This window comes from Notolepis coatsorum, assembly GCF_963971535.1.
Source record: "Notolepis coatsorum genome assembly, chromosome: 2".
Taxonomy (NCBI): domain Eukaryota; kingdom Metazoa; phylum Chordata; class Actinopteri; order Aulopiformes; family Paralepididae; genus Notolepis; species Notolepis coatsorum.
Window position 1 is genome coordinate 214572039 of NC_140166.1, and position 12039 is coordinate 214584077.

Genomic DNA, 12039 nt, shown 5'->3' on the forward strand with positions numbered 1-12039 from the left:
TTTAGGCAAACATCTACATTGACGAAGTATATAGATCTGTATGGGGACTCCGGGAGAGTGAGAGATTACTTGCCAGTAATTCAACCGTAAGATTCCAGACATTTCATACACCTCTCACCCCACCTACGGTGAAAATGAGTGGTGTTTTCCATTCCTGTTTACAAGTAATGTTATCAGTTAAACTGCATGTGAGGTGAGAGGTCAAATTAGGTTTTACAGGAGGAGTGTGTTTTACTAGCCAAGTTTTAAGAGCCACATTGCTAACACCAAATGACCGGATGTCATTGACCTGTTCTGCTAATGGTTACAGGCTATTTTTGGCTAGCGAGAAAGCAGTGAGAGGTCCATTGCATGGACGAAAGAACAGACGATCGACTCGGATCAGAACAGTTTTATTCCACACTCAAGAACAACTTTGTGTGAGAGCAAGTGCTTCTTAATAAGAGTGCATTCCAGAAAGAAGTAGGCGGGACAAATTATCCCTAATTGATACAGATGTGAACTGAATATCTCTGTACCCAACTTCTAATAAAAATATGAATGGGGGGAAAAAAATAGTGCATTCCAGGACGGTGTCAAACATTCATTGGGACAACGGAAGGAGAGAGGAGGAGGGAAGGAGGGACGTCATCGGGGGGCGGTTTACTTCTGGGCGGGCATCAAGCTATCGATGGACTGGCCCTTCTCCAGCTTCTTCTCCATCTGCACCAGCAGCTTGACTCCATCCACCACCATCTGGACCAGCTCCACCTCAGAGAAGCCCAGTCTGTCATTGTTGGAGAGGTCGAACACCCCACCCTCAGCAGCAGTGTCCACGCCACCTGAGACAAAGAGAGCAGGGTGTATAATATGATTTAACAATCATCTTTCCAACCCAAACCTTCCATCCAAAATGCAGTTGATTCCATTTTTTTAATTAAATTGTCTGAGAGATTACAACTGAACCCTGGAGAAGAACATTACAAGCCCCATGCATCTCTGTAAAACATGTATTTGCAGTTGTAAAGCCAATCCAAATAACTTTTGAATGTGAATGGGATGCATCACCCAAAAGTACTCAACTGTCCTAATGAATATACACAACATCCCATTCAACATTAGGTTTGAAAATATTGTTCATCTGAACACTTAAAAGGGAATTCCACCTATTTTAAGAATTCACGTATGTTCTTCCTGTGCCCTAAGACAGTTCAGTCACTGTGTGAACATGCACCACTCTCTCCTAAAGCTGGAAGTCAGAGAAAAACCCCTCCAATTGGTGACGTCACTGGGATGTAAAATCTGGGGCTGCTCAATAGATAAGGAATGGGACTTATTATCAGTTTGAGGCCATGAAATGTTTGTGTGAGCTCTTACACCCAAATTAAGTTTATTCTAGCATGACTACGTCTTGACTAGAATTAAAACCTCATTTGTGAGGTTTGTGGCATCACTGATTGGATGGCTCTCCCTCCGATTTCTAGCTTTAGAGAGTGGTGTGTGTTCACAAATACTGACTGTCCTCTGGGGAACAGGAAGACAAAATGGGTGGCATTCCTCTTTAACAGACTTGCACTGTTCTTCGACCTATCTCAAACCCTGCCCTCTTCTCTTGATCCTCCAATCACAACGGTTGCTTCTTTTGTTTATCTGGGGGAAGCAACAGTTGTGATTGGAGGATCAAGAAGAGTGATAATAAGTGATGTATGTTCAGATTAGTGATGCACCGATGTGAAAATTGTGGTCGATACCGATAACCGATATTAATATTGCTGTTCTGGCCGATACCGATATTTACCGATATCTCTGTATAGAAAACACTTTTTTATGATAATCAAATAAAGAGCTATTTTCCAAAACGCATTTTTTTTTTTTTACTTTTGTAACTTATTTTCAGAAATGACAGAAATTTTGAAACTATTTAAGGCCAAAACATGTAAAAAGAAAAGAAAAAGATAAAAAAAAAAATATATATATATATATATATCGGCCCTATCTTGATATCGGACCGATACCGATGTGTAAAAAAAACGGCCATATCGGCCGATATTATATCGGCGGCCGATATATCGTGCATCACTAGTTCAGATACAACGCAAATAGAATATTGTCTTGCTTTACTCGGGTCAGTTCGACGTGGCTAACTAGCTAAACTGGTGTGAAGACATGGTAGTGCGTTTGGTCTCAACAGCGGCATTGTTGACCTCTACGAAACCAATTCAGTGTCTATAGACCACAGAGCGTTCACAGCAGTGTATTTCATATCCATTGTTAAGATATACCTATAATTTGCTACATCTCGCTGATGGATTTCTCGCTCAAGTTGAAATATTCTCAACTCGAGAGCAAAGCTGCTTCTGTTCGCCTCCCGTTTGCACCATCTCTAAATGTCCTTTTCGTGTTGCATTTGAACGTATAGTTAGATGTCCGGCCCAGATCACGGACGGACCGTGACGAGGGAACCAGAACGTACCGGTTCCACGTTTCTGCAGCCTCAGCTTCTTGAGGATCTCCTCGAACTTGGCGTGTTTGCTCATCTTGGGCAGCTTGACGTGGACTCCGGCGCGCAGCCCTGTGCCCAGGTTGGAGGGGCAGGTCAGGACGTAGCCCAGGTGCTCGTTCCACATGAAGGAGTGGCTCCTCTCTTTGAACAGGGACTCGATCTGGAAGAGACAGGGTGACGGTGACCTCGGCATCCTTTGTATAATACATCTTTTAACCCTTTCACTACCAAAGGGTTAACCATTTCACTGTGACAATACAGAAGGTTAACCCTTTCACTGTCACACGATAAAGGGTTAACCCTTTCACAACCACACTACAGAAGGTTAACTTTAACCCTTTCAGCAGTGAAAGGTAGTGAAAGGGTTAACCTTCTGTAGTGGGGTAGTGAAAGGGTTAAGGAAGTGTTAAGTTAGAGAAGTAATTTTGATGCTGGTTCTCCGCACCTTGGTGAGGCCGGTGCAGAAGCGGTTGAAGACCTCCTTCATGTTGCCACCTTTCTCCATGGAGATGACACGCAGGTGGTCCTCCTCGTTCACCCAGACCAGGAATGTCTTGTTGTTGTTGTGCCTTAAATATAAAAGATTTATATTTAATGCATATATATATATATATATCCATATTTCTATAAATATACCTGCATATAATCCTTCTATATGCTTACTTATACACCTGCATATATAACCCATAACTCTGTATGATAGCATGTACAATAATGCTGTATATACCCGTATATATTTTTTTAATTCTCACCGTATATATATATATCCGTCTATCCACACCCGTCTGTACTTACCTGCACATAATCTTTTTACATATCTGTAGATACTATATCTATATCTACATATCCTACTCTTACTAGTTACGCTGCTGGCCAGTATGACTACCACCATACTATCTTTATACCTGTATCACTGTACATATTAATACTACAACTCTGTACAGTACATACATCTGATAAGCACCACCCTCAGTAGTACTCGTCGTTTATATATTTTATACCCAGTTTAATCACCTGTACATTGTATATTACTATTGCACTTTACTCTTACATTTGCACTCTGTTTCGATGCCAAACTTATTTTCGTTGTACTGTACTTGTGCTGTATGATGACAATACATTTTAATCTAATTTTTGGAGGGAGGGAGGGAGGGGGATTGAAAGAGCGAGAGAGAAATCATGACACTCGTTGTGAAACCAGAGCTTATAACTATGACAAAATGAAGATCTGCAACTAGAAGTGTATGGAGAAGGCCCTCACCAGATCCCCCTGGCATCAGGCCAGTCACGACCCATTCCAGAGGCCAGCAGCAGAGGAGAGACAGGCTTGTCAAACAGGAAGTGGTCATCGATGAGCTGTTGCTGCTCAGCATCTGACATGTCCTTCAGAGCGTAATAAGTGCCTTTCAGGTCTCCTTTGAGGGCGTCCAGAGCTGCAGGGGAAAGAAACGGAAAGGTTTGATGAAGACCACAGCTTCCACAAGAGGAACATGACATTTTTCAACTTCAAGTTTACAGTCAACATGAAAATACTATAGGCCTACATCATTACATACGGCCACTAGAGGGCACCCTCTACAACATAATTGAACACAAGGACTCTGGACTTGGTATATGGTAGATGCTAGATAGGACAGCTTGGAAGGACATTTTTACATTTATTGTAAACATTTTAGACAGTGGAAGGCTTAAGGTTAGGGATAGGTTTGTAAACAACCTTTAACGTTAGAATTTGTGACTTGCGGCTCTGCAGCTTGGCCAAGAACCGACAGCCCCATATAAAACACTGATGATCTTGTTCAATCTAGCATCAACCTCGGTTCATTGCAACATTGTGGTCCGAGAGGAGACCACCACATTCTGTTCTGCTTTTGCTTTCTGCAAACACTTTCATTCCACTCCTGGCAGCAGTGTAACGTTTCCTGCCTCGTGACTGCAGCCACTGGCCAGGCAAACCAATGAACACATCTGGTCCTGTGCAGCTCAGTGGGTCAATGAGTACACAACTCGTCACTCTGAGCATGGCACTAAATGCTTCCAGGGTTTGGGGTTAGTTTCCCCACTGGAGCCACCCATACTGAAATATGTACTAAGTCATTCCAAAACGCTTTGTGTCGTACTAGTTCTATAAATGCAGCCATTCGTTCATTCATCTCTTCTCTCAAAGTCAACGCGGGTGCTCTACCTTCGATGGAGATCTGCTCGACGGCGCGTCGCTCTCCGCGGCTGCAGTGTGGTGGCAGGCAGAAGCCACGGATGCTCCGGCCTGTTCGCACGCGGGAGCTCAGGACGTAGTTGGGGTCAAGGTCGTCGCCGCCCTGTGGGAAAGGAGACCCAGTTAAAATGTCTTCGCTAAATACATTTAAGCAAGAATGTTTGCATTCAACCGTGGTGGAGGTAGTACACAGTTACTTTATCTATGTAAATTTAGAAAATACCCGGATAATATTTTCTCTTTTTTCATTAAAATCTTGACTTAAATAAAAATGGAGTATTTGATATTGAATGTACTTAAGTATAAAAAGTAAAAGTACACATTCAATATGAAGTTTGTGTATTCCAGTGCTAGGCAGCATTCAGTCCTTCATCAATTGACCTCTAAAAGTTATGTTAAAGTGGTATGTGGTCCAGTTATGCTGGCTCTGATTACATCATCTTGAAGTTGACACGCTTCAAAATGTTAAGAACATGTGCTGTGGAGTAAAAGTGCTAAGTTCCCTAAAATGAGAATACTTGTGTAAAGTACTTTAATTGTACTTTGAGTAAAGATACTTGCTTACCTTCCACCACTGGCATTAACCATTTCACTGCCACACTACAGAAGGTTAACCCTTTACCATCACACTACCGATGGTTAGGGTTAACCTGCTGTAGTGTGGCAGTGAAAGGGTTAACCTTCCGTGTATTGTCGCCGTGAAAGTGTTAACCATTTGGTAGTGCGGCAGTGAAAGGGTTAAACTAAGTGGAAAGACTCCTATGAGCCAACTAATCCATTTCAAGAGTACTCCAGTACCTTCAGGTGGGATGGGTCCAGGTCGGTCTTGTGCTTGTCTGAGGGTTTGTATCCACCGTGTCTGTCCTCGATCACGGGGTCCAGTAGCTCTTTGAAGACCTCATATGTCTCCTCGTCTCCAGCCACACATCCCACAGTCATGATGAAGGGATGGCCTGGACACAAGCCATAAGAGGGTAAGATAAGGAGGCACTGGGGTAGGTCATCATAGACTAAACAAACTAGGGATTCACCGATACAACTTTCCCCTGGAAGTTGGGCATCGGCCGATACAGAGTATTGATCCGATCCCTTACTTTTAATGAACAGTATAGACTTGGACTGTCATTTTGGGGTCATTGGACACAACATTTAATATAATAAAATGTTCTCCATTAGAGAGAGTTAACGTGTCAAATGCAGCAAATCAAGTCGCTCCGTTTGATTTTTGGCACGTTAGTCATGTTTCTTGTTGATTGAGTATCGTGGAAAATTCTCCAATACAGGTATTCTATTTTAGAATATATCTGCTATTGGTACCGGTGCATCCCTAAAACAAACAACCTCACTAAACTGTTCAAACGTGTTGTATGAGAGTCAGGCTCAGCGTGGTCTATAGCACAGTACCAGGATTAACCCCTGTCTGAATGACCTTGTCTATGCTGAAGCCATTCGGGGTGGCATGCTCTCTGAGCTCCTTGTACAGGTCCAGGGTCAAGACCTTGGCCATGTGGTTGTTGTGCTGACTCAGATCTGGGTACTCTTCCTCAGCTGACAGCCTCTTGATTGTCAGTTTGGCCATAGTTTCAGAGCCAAACAACAGACAGACATTCTACGGGGTAAGGGGATAAGCTGCCTGCCTTGTTATGTGTAGAGAAGCACCATCAGATTAATCTCAATTCTCCTCAGAAGATAGAAATAGATAGAAGATGCCTGAAGGTCCTTATTGGTGGGCATGTCATTTAAATGCAGATATGGTATAGTGGTTTGATAAGAACTGATTAAATGTTTTGTAAATGTTCCGCCTAGATTTTTATATCCTATCCAAGGTCACAGTGCAAAGAGAAATCCCTCGCTGGAACACATTAAAGCAGTTTTACCGGACGCCTACTCTTGCTATTAAACACGATCGATGAAGCAGAACAGATGGCTTGGATTTGTACCTGGGTTATCAATCCCGGTTTGAATGACATCGTCCAGAGTAAATCCACTGGGTGTCTGTTTGCTCCTCAGCCGTTCGTATAGAGCAGGAGTTATGATCTTGGACATATGATTATTGTGTTTGCTGAGGTCCGGGTACTCCTGGTCGTTGGCATATTTCAGCTTCATCTGGTTATGGGTGTTACCGAAAGGCATGGCTGATCCCTGGAGTCCAGGAAGAAACGGGTGAACAACCAACAAAGCGAACAGACAGATCACAGAACATTTACAACATGCCCATATTTGACGAACATAGCCAGTTAGTCTTCAGAGCTTTAGTCTTCAGAGCTTGAGTGTTGGAATGCAGTTTATATGTCAGAAATATGAGAAATAATCCCAAAACTAAATTAAAGAAACGGTACAATAATGTCAATTCAGTCCGAAAAAATGGCTTATTGTGGAATGTTAATGTGAGGTGTGTGGTTTTTTTTTCAGCTTCAGGTGTATTTGATTTGTTATAACTGTTTTAGTGCACCCTCTCAGAGAACAGTACAGTATATTGAGGGGGCATGGCCCTCCGTCCATTGAAAGGAGATGTCAAGTTAGTAGTATCATAATAAATTAAGCTTTTATAAACAAATTCATGGGACCAGTGTGGTAGGTTGCTATGGGATATGAACATTGGCTAACCTGTGCTAGCAGGTGATAAATACAGTACAGTACAGTCTGTATTATGTGTAAATATGCTTCCCTGAAAGCATTGCATAATCTACTTGCCCTGATTGGCCCACCAGTCAGTTGTCAGTCGTTGTAAAAGAATATCAGCTAGTTATTCCAAACAAGTAATGAAACAAACTAGTTTGCTACAATTTAGTTAAATTTAGTAGGTCAAACACATTTGGATATCCAGGGGGATATAGATCAAAGGGCTTTTGTAATCATTTTCACAACAACAACAATAACAGTTCTAACAATTTGGGCAATTTTACATCTACATTATCTTATACCTAAAAAGTACCTAAAATGAAATGAGATTGAAAAACACGATTTTAAATTGTACCAAATCTTTCAAACAAATGAAGGTGAAGGTGAGATATACACACCCAACCAAAATCGAACAATAAAATGATATAGCCCATAATAATGTATAGCAGCAGCATAATGTATTCGGGCATGCAATTAGCATTATGCCAAAAATTGTAGGATCTCTTCATCTGTTGAAATTCCTATAATGTTGTGTTAGATGAAAAAATAAAAAAATACTTGCAATGAAGCAGGCCTATCAATTTAGCCAAGGATGGCCATTCTATTGTATCGGTATACCATTATGCACCAGTTATTAAAAATGGTAGGATCTCTTCAGATAATTTCCATCATCTGTTGAAATTCCTATAATGTTGTGTTAGATAAAAAAAAAAAATCCTTGCAATGAAGCAGGCCTATCAATTTAGCCAAGGATGGCCATTCTATTGTATCGGTGTATACCGTTATGCACCAGTTATTAAACTCCAAAACATGCATTATGTTTGTGTATAGAAAAAATGTAATCCCATAATAAAGACGAGCATCCTACCTGTTGTCGCCGAATCTGCGGATGACTACTACTACTAGTGGTTGATACAAAGATCCCTATGTTTCCGACCGAGGAGCGCAGCCAGCACCAGTGTTCAGGACCTCTCTGGTTGTTGGAACAAAGCCCCGAGATCTAGCCTCCTTTATAGGAGGCGGACTCGGCTCCCATTGGCCAGTATTTGTAGTCCATTCATTCAATTGGACGCGTTGAGAGATGCAGTTGTGGGGGCTTTTTGGCCCAGGAGGACTATACTGCATAACAGCTGCATACATTATATCAGAAGCGATCAAACCACAGCCTGGGATTATAATAGCTGCCTCTTGTGCTATTCTTGTGGAAGTTGTATTTTTTATTTATATATAAATAACTATCCTTTCCAATTCCATTTTAAAAGAAAGAAACATGCTACACTTTTTTTTAATGCAGAATACGGTATAATGAAAATATTTTTGTTAGACCATTACGTCATAATTTGGAGCCAGGCAACGTGCACTTTTTGCACGCATCTACATCATCACAGATTTACAAACCATCTGCCAGTCAGTCAGTTCAGTGCCAATCATCTTTACATAGATCATCACTGCACTTCTCGTGAGGGGTAGTAGGGGGAAGTGGGGGAAGAGAGCATGCGAGGATAAAAATTAATTAATGTTGATTAGAGTCTCTTGACGTTAGTGGTTGTTAGAGATACGGCTCTAATACAACATTTCCAACATCTATTTTTACTTTCTATCTAAGTGCATGTCTATGGCTTGGGGGAAACATGCACTTAGAATCATCACCAGAAAGGCTTTCGAAATAGTGAAATGCCATGTTGACCTCAATATAAAAAAAAGAAAAAAATATATATGAAAAGGTTATGAAATTAACAAGAATGTGATCAAATATGTAATAAAAACGGAGCTCAATGCATACATTTGATCAGTAGAAATCCGTTTGTTTCCCCAATACCAAGATGGCGGCGATCTCGTGACGTCAGAGTGTCTTCGAGAATTGTCGGTAAAGCAGCGTTAACCCTTTCACTGTGACCGTGACCGTCGGTTGTGTGTGATAGTAAAGGGTTAACCTTCTGTCGCGTGGCAGTGAAAGGGTTAACCGGCTGTCGTGTGTGGCAGCGAAAGGGTTAACCTTCTGTGTATTTGTCGCAGTGAAAGGGTTAACCTTCTGTCATGTGGCAGTGAAAGGGTTAACCTTCTGTCGTGTGGCAGCGAAAGGGTTAACCTTCTGTGTATTGTCGCAGTGAAAGGGTTAACCGTGTTGGTAGTGCAGCAGTGAAAGGGTTAACCGGATGTCGTGTGTAGCAGTGAAAGGGTTAACCTTCTGTGTATTGTCGCAGTGAAAGGGTTAACCGTTTTGGTAGTACGGCAGTGAAAGGGTTAACCGGATGTCGTGTGTAGCAGTGAAAGGGTTAACCTTCTGTGTATTGTCGCAGTGAAAGGGTTAACCGTTTTGGTAGTGCGGCAGTGAAAGGGTTAACCGGATGTCGTGTGTAGCAGTGAAAGGGTTAACCTTCTGTGTATTTGTCGCAGTGAAAGGGTTAACCTTCTGTCGTGTGGCAGTGAAAGGGTTAACCTTCTGTCGTGTGGCAGCGAAAGGGTTAACCTTCTGTGTATTGTCGCAGTGAAAGGGTTAACCGTGTTGGTAGTGCGGCAGTGAAAGGGTTAACCGGATGTCGTGTGTAGCAGTGAAAGGGTTAACCTTCTGTGTATTGTCGCAGTGAAAGGGTTAACCGTTTTAGTAGTGCGGCAGTGAAAGGGTTAACCGGATGTCGTGTGTAGCAGTGAAAGGGTTAACCTTCTGTGTATTTGTCGCAGTGAAAGGGTTAACCTTCTGTCGTGTGGCAGTGAAAGGGTTAACCTTCTGTCGTGTGGCAGCGAAAGGGTTAACCTTCTGTGGATTGTCGCAGTGAAAGGGTTAACCGTGTTGGTAGTGCGGCAGTGAAAGGGTTAACCGGATGTCGTGTGTAGCAGTGAAAGGGTTAACCTTCTGTGTATTGTCGCAGTGAAAGGGTTAACCGTTTTGGTAGTGCGGCAGTGAAAGGGTTAACCGGCTGTCATGTGTAGCAGTGAAAGGGTTAACCTTCTGTGTATTGTCGCAGTGAAAGGGTTAACCGTTTTGGTAGTGCGGCAGTGAAAGGGTTAACCGGCTGTCGTGTGTGGCAGCGAAAGGGTTAACCTTCTGTGTATTTGTCGCAGTGAAAGGGTTAACCGTGTTGGTAGTGCGGCAGTGAAAGGGTTAACCGGCTGTCGTGTGTAGCAGTGAAAGGGTTAACCTTCTGTGTATTGTCGCAGTGAAAGGGTTAACCGTTTTGGTAGTGCGGCAGTGAAAGGGTTAACCGGATGTCGTGTGTAGCAGTGAAAGGGTTAACCTTCTGTGTATTGTCGCAGTGAAAGGGTTAACCGTTTTGGTAGTGCGGCAGTGAAAGGGTTAACCGGATGTCGTGTGTAGCAGTGAAAGGGTTAACCTTCTGTGTATTGTCGCAGTTAAAGGGTTAACCGTGTTGGTAGTGTAGCAGTGAAAGGGTTAACCGGCTGTCGTGTGTGGCAGTGAAAGGGTTAACCGGCTGTTGTGTGTGTGTGGCAGTGAAAGGGTTAACCTTCTGTCTATTGTCGCAGTACTGTCTATCTGTATGTCATGCATGTTATGATGAATTGAAAATGGGGGACCCTGATGTAAACAAGACGAAAGTCTCTCTCTGGTCTGCGCTGTACTGTATTGTACCCATTCTGCAATCTGTTAATAAAGTTTTCAATCAATCAATCAAACCGTTTTGGTAGTGCGGCAGTGACAGGGTTAATAATGATGGCGCTTCAGACTTTGAGCTGCGCAGCCGCAGACCAGTCTGGACTTCCTCAAAACAAGACCACGTGGTGTGGCTACAGTGCAGCGCTGCAGACCGGAGTCCCAATGAATGGATGCTGTCGTTAGTATAATCATCACCAATACATCTATTTAACGTCACGGACTAAGATATTATTGTCCATTGCTATTAGTTTTTATCTCGTTGGATACATAACGCTACTTAAGGTACGTTAGGTTGACGTTCCGCCACATGTGCTTATTAACTAGCTGGGTTAGTAATGTGGGGCTAACGGTGGCTAAACTATAGGTTCGTTCCAAAGTAACGTTACTGAATAGCTAGGAACGTTGGCGATAAACGTCCGTTAGTTCGTTAACTTGAGTCAGTATTATATACCTTTTTTTGCACCGTGACCTTAACGTTAATAAAGTGTAAAACATTTGCTTTAAAACATGTTCACAATTTAGGCCCACGACCACGTTAGTCAACTTGAGCTAAATCGCCACGTTAATTATAACGTTACCCTCTTTATCTCACTTATAACGTTACCCAAACAAACACGTTAGCCGAACACAATAACCCCATTTCTAATTAACGTTAACTATTAATCATATTTCATTAACTATTTGATGGTAGTTGTTGTCTTAACTGTCACAACGTTGCATCACTTCACTTACTGTTTGTGTTTGTGTTGCAGCAGCAGCCAACACTTCAGCAGTAGAGTGAGAAGTGACCGTTGGGCTTCAGTTTGAGACTCATCATTCCACCTAACTGGTGTAAAAAGTACCCAGAAATGATACTTAAGTGAAAGTATGGGTACCGTCTCAAAATCGGACTCAAGTAAAAGTCAGAGTATCTGGCTAAAAACACACTTGAGTAAAGTCAAAAAGTTTCTACTTTTAAAAAGTTAATGTAAAAACTTTTTCCTGACTCCTGATAGCAGGTGTTTAATCAAAGAGCCCCGCTTTCTAGTCTTACACAAGGACCAATCAGCATGGGTATGGGCGGGTTCATTGTCCATTGATGGGGATTTGATTAAAATATACAAATTA

The 12039-nt window shown here is 42.3% G+C and overlaps 2 protein-coding genes across 2 annotated transcripts in view; one reads left to right on the forward strand and one right to left on the reverse strand.

Moving 5' to 3' along the window:
* Nucleotides 1–376: 376 nt before the first annotated feature.
* Nucleotides 377–8291, reverse strand: ckba (creatine kinase, brain a). Its single transcript, XM_084308851.1, has 8 exons — nucleotides 8188–8291; nucleotides 6638–6839; nucleotides 5496–5650; nucleotides 4668–4800; nucleotides 3744–3915; nucleotides 2928–3051; nucleotides 2453–2642; nucleotides 377–821 (listed from the first exon to the last, which is right to left on the reverse strand). The coding sequence occupies exons 2-8, from the start codon at nucleotides 6828–6830 to the stop codon at nucleotides 643–645; spliced, it is 1146 nt and encodes a 381-aa protein (XP_084164977.1). The 5' UTR covers nucleotides 6831–6839; nucleotides 8188–8291; the 3' UTR covers nucleotides 377–642.
* A 2782-nt stretch (nucleotides 8292–11073) lies between these two features.
* Nucleotides 11074–12039, forward strand: part of trmt61a (tRNA methyltransferase 61A) — a 44956-nt gene continuing 43990 nt past the window's right edge. The window contains exon 1 of the mRNA XM_084308852.1: nucleotides 11074–11214. The gene's annotated coding sequence lies outside the window, so the exon portion shown is untranslated. The remainder of the gene's footprint in view (nucleotides 11215–12039) is intronic.